The sequence below is a fragment of the Numida meleagris genome, chromosome 6 (assembly GCF_002078875.1).
Source record: "Numida meleagris isolate 19003 breed g44 Domestic line chromosome 6, NumMel1.0, whole genome shotgun sequence".
Classification (NCBI taxonomy): domain Eukaryota; kingdom Metazoa; phylum Chordata; class Aves; order Galliformes; family Numididae; genus Numida; species Numida meleagris.
The window spans coordinates 12,439,327-12,449,409 of record NC_034414.1 but is presented as its reverse complement, the minus strand read 5'-3'; the positions used below and the strand labels follow the sequence as shown (position 1 = coordinate 12,449,409).

At 39.9% G+C, this 10,083-nt stretch overlaps 1 protein-coding gene across 2 annotated transcripts in view; it reads right to left on the bottom strand.

The window, feature by feature from the left end:
* The window catches only part of KCNC1 (potassium voltage-gated channel subfamily C member 1), a 105,270-nt gene continuing 95,187 nt past the window's right edge, over positions 1–10,083 (bottom strand). Inside the window, exons 3-4 of one of the 2 annotated variants that reach the window (XM_021403890.1) lie at positions 4,792–4,980; positions 1–2,786 (exon numbers count right to left, since the gene is read on the bottom strand). In XM_021403890.1, coding sequence (XP_021259565.1) covers positions 2,650–2,786; positions 4,792–4,980 — 326 coding nt within the window. In that variant the 3' untranslated portion in view covers positions 1–2,649. The remainder of the gene's footprint in view (positions 2,787–4,791; positions 4,981–10,083) is intronic. The other variant, XM_021403889.1, reaches the window with a different exon arrangement.

The window sequence follows — 10,083 nt, the reverse complement described above, 5'->3', positions numbered from 1 at the left end:
AGGATAGTTGACTGAAGTAGAAATTGAGTACATACTGTTAGAAAGCTTCTTTGTAGTCATTCATCTAATTATGTTCAAGTTCAGATCATCAGCCTTTGTCCTGTTCCTAAAACACAGCTTGAGGTCTCCCTTCCTTCGTTCTTCTTTTGTAGTAGTTTTATGAAGACAAAGTCCAACTGCAGTTGGTTTTTGTTGTTGTTGATAGTTCAGCACTTACCAGAGCCATGAGTGTTTCTTCTGTTTTTATTTTGTTTTAATCTCTACTTTCTCCAGACTTTAGGACACCATTCTGTTAAACTTTCATTCTCTTCAGCAGCCCTGGATGCTATGCCTTCTGTCTGAAAGGTTTCTAACTCTTTTAAAAAGCTTCATGTGAGGATAAAGATGTATCCTTCCTTATAGAAGGTAATTCTCCAAGATGTTGTTGACACATAGTCCATAGCTGTCATTTCCAGGATCTAAAATGAAACCCAATCCTATTGTGTTTCTTGGTTCTCACTGCTGCATGTTTTGTGCGGTAAATAAAGCACGACTTGGGCACCTGAATTTCTTTCAGAGTTTTGTATCAGGTGGACTGCTGTGGCTCAACGAAGAACAAGGGAAGGATGAGGTCCAAAAAAGTAAGAAACTGAATTCATTTCATCAGCTAAAAAGACAAACTTTTATTATTGTTGGGGAGGGAAAAGGAAGATAACTAGATAATTATAGAGTTTTTTAATCTTCCCTCTTAAAATTACTAATGATGTGAATTCTTCAGACATTGGTTGTATCAAGTGTTTGCAGGCTTCATTTATTATCTACTAACCCAAGTTAGCGTTTTAGAACCAAAGCAATACCAAGCTTTTCTCCTACATTTCTGTTGAGAACACTGTATTTATTCAAGGTTTTAGAAGCAAGTCTCTGGAAACCCCTGATCGCTTCTGAAAAGGATTCCCTTTTACACTATACAGCAGGCACTGAAACCATGATACAAAATTTATTTCATGCTAGAATTGTTTTGCATAACATTGTGCATGCATTTTACTCAGTACTAAATTGCATACAATGCTGTTGTCTTGTTTCTTAAACTTTGAGACAATTTATACTTGAGTATTTTCCTGATTTTTGTACTATAAGTCCCAGTTTTAAAATAACACCTTTTTCTTTTTTAAAAATTCATACTGATTACTTAATATGAACAATTTATGAAGGGTCTTTACGTTGGATCTATACATCAATAAAATACAACATAACCAGAGCTGGAAAATTAAATCTAGACCAGCTGTTACTGTCAGGTCCGAAGGAAGGTCCCATGTGTCACAAGCATGCCAACAAAAACAGACAGAAAAGAGTTTCTTAATTTATACACGTCTAGTTGGATTAAAAGTTCTTGATTTCCATGTCGGTGTGATGATCTGTGAAGGCGTGGTCAATATGACCGATGACTGCCTGATTGCACTTTTTAAAACCATTACTCTGTATCTTGTATACAAAAAGAAGCGATCCATAGCAAAGAAATGTACAGTTCTATGTTTTACATTTTGGCTACAACAATGTATGTAAAAGTAAAGAGCTTTGAAAGAAAATATATAACTTTGCTTTTTTTCTCCTTAAAGTTAATCATACATTTGCACTGTTTCTTGCTTTTTTTATTTTTATTTTTTTTTTATTTTTGTCTTCATGCAATTCATGCTATGGAACAAAAAAATAGATTAAAAAAAAAAAAGAGATCTTCTACAGTTTTGTTATGTTTTGGCCGTAGAAAAAGCCTGCATCTCTAGTACAACTCCAGAACCACGAAGAATCATCCATAAAACCTGCATGGAGTGAGTTAACTTTGTCCAAATGAGAAGGTCTTCTATGCCTGCACAGTTCCACACAGATGTTTATTAGCCATCAATGTTCATCTCCATCTTGCCTTGTCAGGTCACTCTGACTGCCTCTGTTGGCATATATTTAGCAATGACTGGACTTTCTTTGCAAAGATCTGCATGTAAAGAATACAATCAGTACTTGAGCTTCTTCCCTGTGCTTTTCACATCAAGCTCGGCATCTTAGTTTTAAAGGAAGGAGGAAAAGGTGAAATAGCTACATGCAGAGGCAGCCATATTCTTCTTCAACAGGATTTTTTTTCCATGCAGTCAGCCAGACTGAGACCTCTCTACAGTGTGTCTGAGTATTGCTTTCAGCTTAAGATAGGCGCCCATGCAAAGTTTCATCCTACTGTGCTTGTTTGCTCAAACTCCTGCAGGATTCCTATGGCTCAAAAATATCCTGAGAAAAGCAAAATCTTCCATCGTTGGCATGTTTCAGCATCGACTATATGCCTAACCCATTCCATACCGAGCCAGTAGATCCGCCATTAGCCACAATAAGCATAGACTAGCACGATGCACCAGGAAGGAAGCTATCTGGTGCATCTACCCTTCATCCTATGTACTGATACCATGCAGCACATTATGGCCCACCAGTACCACGTGAATGGCCTGCCTATTGTCATCTGAGTGCTATTTAGGAGTGTTGTCACCTAGCATCAGTAGTAACACCATTCCCAGCAGGTGCTACTGTGAGACATTGCATCTTCAGACTTAGTCACCTGGATTATATGCAACATAGCATAGGCTAATTGAAAATAAAGCTTTTTAGACCATTCTCTGCTACTGATCCATGCTACAAAATAGATGGGATGGGAGACCAAGAACGTCTCACTGGACTAGGAGAGCTGTAGGGCGCAGACACTGAGGATAATCCTATCGCTTTTCCACTTATGCCAGCTATGCTGTTAAGGCTCCGTGACATTTCGTAACCTTCATTTAAAAGAAAAATGCAAAGTACAGCATTGGATCAATGACAGAATGGACTAAGAATGAGGTCAACATTGTAGCCAGTTCAATAGCAACTGCATGCACAGACATGCGAGAGTAGTATCGCTTGCAACTTGACTCACTTGGCCATTGAAGTAAAGAACAAGTTTAAGAAAAAGAAAACAAAACAATCATTTTTCAAGGATAGTCAGGCTATGTAATTGATCCTACAGGCAGCGATGTGGTTGTACCCTAAAACAAAGTCAGTAGGAGGGGGATTTTTGATGTCTCAGTCATACACTCACGCACACCATTCCCTGCCACCTCATGCATTTTGATCTCAGGCAAAATTTAGACTTCTTGTAGCTTTGGGGAAGGAGGACAAGAGAGAGAGGAGGAAAAAAAAAAAAGGCAGCAAAGTCCATGTAATTTATTTTGTTGCTATAGAGATACTACTCCTTTGTTCTTAGCATTAAAAAAAAAAAAAGGAAAACAAAATTGCATGCATTTTTTTCCCTCCCCCACCCCCCACCATTTTCAGACATGCACGTAAACAGCTCAGCAAGTGTACAGAGAGTTGCACAAACTATGGGTGAAATTCTGTTGGAACAACAATTAAGATGCTCTCAACGTGTTTCGAACAGGCCAACAATATGCTGACATATATTACTCTTTAGCCAACCAGCCTCTGTTTCATTCAGTAACGAGAGGCAGTTGCAGTGCATCGTGAAAACCATACATTCCTCATCCCAAAGGATGTGCCATTTGGAGTGTTCCCCTGATCCACTGGAACCACCCAAACTCGCCCAGGCTGAATGAACGCGGCCAATGCTTATCCAATACAGAATCAAGTAAAATACTTTGCTACAAAGGTAAATTTAAGAGGTTATACTTTCATATGAAAGTGTTGTGATCCAACTATATCTTTGTTGATGATAAGCTTTAAACTTATAAATACATACACTATCTATAACTGGCATTTACTATAACTATTGCCCATCATACAATGGCACATGGGAATTCTATACTCCATACTCAGTGTATGGTTACATCATACAATCTTTGCAGTTTTAAAATATTGACTGTATCATATACTATATACAGTACACCAGTGATAAACACTGATTTTAAGAGACAGACCTTTCCAATTTCCCCATTTCTTACTGACTTTTATGCATATGTATGTAATTCTAATTTTGGTTTGTATGGTTTCCTCAGGTTAAGTAACTCAAAACGTAGCCTGTTTTAAGAAGGGAAGGTTTTTTTCTTTCAATTTGTCTTCTTGTCACAAAGTAAATGATTCTGACCGTAATGGAACTAAAATGAAATGACTCCTGAGAGATCTGTAGGTGTCAGAAGTCAGAAAAACTAACTAGTAATGATTTATTTATGAAAAGAAAGTGGTTTTAGGTGAATTATTTTGCAGTTGAAGACACCTGTGCTAACAGATGTTCTTGTGTGCTTCTCTTTCTCTATTGAGCAAAACAGCGATGAAGATCCAAATAATTTCCTTTAGTGCTCTGTTAAGGTAGCCAAATAATCATTTAATGTTTCTTGAAGATCTTTTGCTTCTGCATTTTAACTTTTTTTTGGTCTGCTACCTCCCAAGTATTTGCTCCTCAGAGTCTGTAAAATCTGTGAGCTTTTAAAGTGGCAAACTTTTGTTGCTATCAAATGTTAACTGGCCTCCCCTTGGAGAATGGGCTAATTTAAGGACACTGTAGAGCATTCCCCACTGAAGCTCACTGCACTGTAGCTCACTGCACCAGTTAGGGTGGAAGTCTCAACTGCCTAGCATAGCTGCAAGGGGTAGTTACAGCTCCTCAGGCTTTTCTTTCTGAAAGAAATAGGTTAGAAACTCCAAATGCAGACATCAGGTGGTGGTTTCCAGCCCAAACGTGCATCTCTACAGCAAGCGCGCTATTGCGTGCTAGAGCTATAGCTGACTTTTTCTTGTTTTTTTAAAACAGTTGCTAACTACATAGTTACAGGACCCCCAGCTACATACCCTTTCTTATTCCTCCATCAGGCGGGCAGGGATATTCCCCGGTTGATAAGAGGAAGCAGGGTCCATATCTCTCCCGAGTGCCAGAGCGGGTAAAGGGCAGGCCCTCATCAGGCGTAATAGCCTGGTCTATGTGGGGACAGTCTTCGTTTGCCAGCGCCGCCTTGGCCACCTCACCATTCAGTTTCGAATCTTCAAACATATAAGCAGAAGGCTATTGAAACACTATGCACTGTTTATTAGTTCCAGCTGCAAATTAAGGTTTCACAGCTAATGAGTTCTATAGCGACACTATAAAAGGTAGCACATCTGTCCTAGACACTGCGTTCGTGTGCACTGCACCAAAATAAAATAAAGTCTGTTAAGTGGGAGGAGAAACAAAACGTGATCGCGTTAGGTGTGACAGCCGCCGCCTGTACTTCCGCATAGAGGGGCAGTTTCGGAAACGGGCGTGCAGTGGTTCCTAGTCCTGCGAGCAGAAGACCACGGTTAGAGATCGGATCATGTTTTTGCATGACGTCAGATGGTGCATGAATGACCTGCTCGTCATGAAGCCTACTGTCGCTCAGAGCTTGGGAGAGGCAGTGGACTGTGAGTTGCGTTTGAGTATATTCTGTTTATGCTGATTTATGCCTTTGTGCAATATTCCCAGAGGGAAAAATTCTTGCTTTTCCCCTCCCTGAATTTACCCCGGGTGTTTGATATTGTTTCTGATATCAGTCGTGCAGAATGGCTGTACACGTTTTAGACACACAGAGTACAATATGTACAGGAATAAGACAGCAGAAAGTGGATTTGGAAAAAAAAAATAATTTTCTGATGTTCTCATCTGAAACATGCACAGTATTTGCAATGCCAGCACAGGACACTACATATAGAAAACACTACAGCAGGCCATGAATTTGGAAAATGGATGGAGTCAGATTTTCGCTTGGCTGTAAATAATGAAAATAGGTTGTCGGATTTGCCCATTTTGCTCCACACATTCCCATGAAGATAGACTGAGAAGAGTATGTTTTCTCTGTGTGACTTGTATGACGTTTATAAAACAATTAAAAGTGCTATTTAGTGTAGGAGTTCCTTTAGAGTTTGAAGTGCAAATCGGTATATTGAGAATATACTCGAAATATGGCACAGCTCAATGTGAGTATTTTGGTTGAAGGGAGGAAAAAACAGTCAAAGTGTGCTTTCTGAAGCTTTCCAAATGCTGAGACACAGTAACTGTAGGCAGCATCCTACACCTTGGTTGCACAATGCTTATTAACTAGTGACTGTAAGGCAATGGGTGGTCCTGCAAGTCTTTAAGGAAAGATAAAGTCAATAAGTAAACTTAATTCCAGTGCCTCTCCTAGATATACGTCCTGTCTCATTCTGAATGCTACATGATACTGTTATTTATTTTTCAGTGGTTTTGAAGTCAAGTAATAATACAAGACCAAAAGAGAAACTGCATTAGGTGGGGTTCAGAGATACGATTCTGATCCTCTGGTTTCAGATGGACAAGACAGACAAAGAATAGGCAAAAGCCTTTTCAAACAACATTTGAGTGCACACACACGCGGATGTATATGACGTATTATATACGTCTATCCCTGTGCCAGTAATTGTATTCTGTGCCTTTACTATTGTTTAGATGTCACTGGTCTGTCACTACAGAGAAAAAAGTAGTCTTTTCTGCATCTCACCTCTGCCTCCTTTCTTCTGCGTATGGACTTAGCCAATTATTTCCCTAGAGAGAGGTAGTAACGTTTTCTGTGAGAAATGAAATAATTAGGTCTCTCAATATATTTTGAAAACCTGAAAAAAGCTATAGGGGCATTTTGACATTTGTCGATGTTCCCAGGGAACTGCAATTCCTTTCTGTTTGTAATACTGCAATTAAGTATCACTATCAGCACAAAAGCCTGGCACGGCTGCCATGGTAACCATGATACTGCAGGTACTGAGCTGTTGCTTTCAGTATCACATAACTGTGTTTGGGGAGAACTGCTGGCCTTTTGGGGATGAGCGAAGCACTGGGCTTCTTCATAAGCTTCAAATGCTACAGGCAGATGGCTCTAATCCTACAAGGAGCGAGGCACTGGCATCTCTGAAATCCCCACTGCCATATTCGAGCCTGGGTTTGTGGACTAAATGGTTAGTGGTGGAGCGGACACTGGTCTGTTTCTGGAGCTCAAAATACCTCTGAGAAGGGTGGCTGTGTGTCACGCTGCTTGCTAATAGAAGCCATCAGTCCTTCTGGAGGCAGCTTTCTGGCTCCACTGTGCTCAATGATAAGAAAGTTGACCTTGGAATTTACTTCTTAAGTTGTGTTATGCATTCCTAGCAACCTGAGCTGTAACTTGTTCTTGTAGCCTCCTCAGGGCCCTTTAACGCTGATGAATTTTCCTCTATGTTTGTTACTGAAAATCTGCAACCTTTTTGTTTTATTTCTATTGAATAGAAAGAGAACAGAGTAGCTGGCGATGTGCACAAATCATTGAACTGTACCACTAACATCCCTCGATTATTCCATGCATGGGCTGTGCCCTAGGGACCACATTCTGGACAGCTCTGGTAATCTTCAAGAGCAGTTTTTCAGAATACTTAGGAAAGAATGAAATTACCAGCACAGAAAGCTGTGCATGTAAGTAGATGTTAAGTAGAGTAGCTTTGTTCTAAACCTCTCTCTGCTGCACCTAAATCAGTAAAGGCGAGACTCAGGAATCACACGATGTTTAATAAGTTATCAGTCTATTATGGAAATAAAGAAAACCTCTCTGATGTCATCCGTCAACAGTGAGAAGCTGTCATTGCTTTCATTAGCAGACGCACATGCTGAACAGTTTCAGGAATTAAGTCTAAAGATGGAGTGAAATTATATTATTTAGGTTGATTTCTTAAGTTTTGATTTGCATATTTGTTCTTTCCAAGATTGACCTGGGCTTTGAGAGGACTCGAGACAAGGCAAAGTTCCTGAAACAATTACTGTCTGGTGACTACCAGCAGAGTTATACCAATGACAATAACATCTAGGCACTTAAAACTTCTCAGACTTGATTGTGGTTTACCAAATTTACAACAGTCTTTCCATCCCTGTTAGCAGAATTGGATCTAGTCTTGTGTAACATTTTTGTAGGCTTGTATAACATTTTTCCTCTTTGCATTGTATACTATTTCATGAAGAAAAGCTAGTGTTATCACCTCTGTTTTACAGATGGGTAAAACTACCATGCAGTGAGATGACAAGCCCTCTGCTATGTAAGAAGTTATTTACAACAAAATCTTCTGACTCCCAGCGTGGAACCTTATCTCCATAATCATCCTGTCTGCGAATACCTAGTTAACTGCACCAGCTTTAAACATTCTCCTGCAGAGATTTGGCTTAGAGGCTGAAGAAAGTATTCAGCAGATCTCCCAGGTGCATAGTTTTTTTCACAGCTACATTTGTGTGGTTTCCACTTGACTTTTTTTTAACCTCCTCCTTCCTGTTTTCTCTGCCTCCATTTGCAGAAAACTATGGTTGAAATGCCTCAGGTATTTTCAAGCAGACAAAGAATTTTAAATTGGAGAGTGTTCTGAAAAAAACTTAGGATAACCTCTTTTGCATCAGTATACTCTGCTTGCTGTTGGAGAAGGACCAGAGAGAGCATGCATGCACTAGCTGCACAACTCATCTCTTTGCTCATAGCATTGGTTACAAACAATTATGAATACACCAATTGCAACTAGCAGACTATTACAGTGGCCTCACAGGCTGTACTAACTGGTTGTGTGAATCGCTCCAGGTTCATTGACATCGTGCTACAGAAGATTGGGCCTTCACAGCCTCGGATCAGAAACTCAGCTAGATTTGTTTGGCCCCATTAGGTCACTAGCAAACAGACTGTCTTCCTACTAGCCACCCTTGTTTAAGGATTAAAAGTGACCTAGGCTGAGTATTTACAACTTCCCTGAGCAGCCATTTGCCATCCCACAAAGACTCAGGGGACTTGAAGGATCTGCAGAGAAGGGGGTTGATGAACAGGAAGGAGGTAGGAGCAGTTAAGTGCAAAATCAGGGCCAGATCTGTGAAAGCTGCTTGAAAGATGAAGGTCTTTCTACTAGGGAGACATTAGCTAACTGAAGTTACATTTCATCCCACCATCTGATGTACACCTAAAAATGAATCTACAGCTTATTTAGATCTCAGCTGTACTGTTATAACCCTGATCTCAAACATGGCTTTGCCATTATTACAGTGTATGCGTAGGCCCTCTCCTGACCGATTGAGAGTGTTTTGGCACTCATTCGCAGCTTGAGAATCTGCTCAGTTTCAACCCATGTCACTCTGCATGGCTCCTAACATTTAGTAGCTGCCTGAAGTCTCTCGTGAAGAAGAATCTTCATGAGGTCCCTCACAGCAGAGACCTTTAATCCAACTGGTTCTCTGAAGAAAGTAATGTTATGCTGTCCATTTAGCGAGTTAACTACTGTCTTGTTTTTCAGTCTTTTTGCACTTTTCTGGTGATACCAAAGGGCTTTTAATGTGGCAAACATTAGCAATGTCATACTGTACTGAAGATGGGATACTTGGTATGATGGCCTTCCCTGTCTCAGGCTAATGGAATAATACAGGAAAAAGGATGGCATGGCAAAGGTGAGGTTGGAGAACTGTTGTGCTCTAGATTTTCTCAGCTACAAGGCTTTTCTCTGAAAGTGCGCAGTAGAGCAGTTGTGAGGCTGCTGCAGTTGCTGGTGGAGAACAGAGAATTTCCCAACTATCTTTATTATAGACAAAATGCAAAAATTTTGTGTTCCTTTTTTGCATCCTGCTTCTGTAGTGCAACTTCTGCGTGATATTTCTAGTGCTGAGCATATATGATTATGATGAAGCTCAGGGTGTGAATCCAAGTATCCACAGATACTTACTCTATTCTGTGGTGGGGTTAAGAGCTGCAGAGCAGCTCCCCATTGATTTTATATTTCTCTGAGATGTTGTGTAGAAAGATAGTAACTACAGTTCAATTCCCTGTTCTCTCAAATCTCCTTCATTCAAATTTCACTCCTGTGACATGAAGTTGTTTCTCTTTTGGCTGCCTGGCTAGTATTCACTGGCCATTAATATTCACTGGCCGCTCATCAGTTGCATCATTATAAATCATTTTATTTTTTCTAATAGTAGACTCCATCTAAACGTTTTCACAGGTTAAGAGAGGCTCAGAATATAATAGCCAATCAGGAAATAAAGAAACTGCAGACTGAAAAAAATAAGCTTTTTTTGAATTAGTATTTGTCTATAATGATTTCTGAGTTAACAGAATTTATTAGCATCTA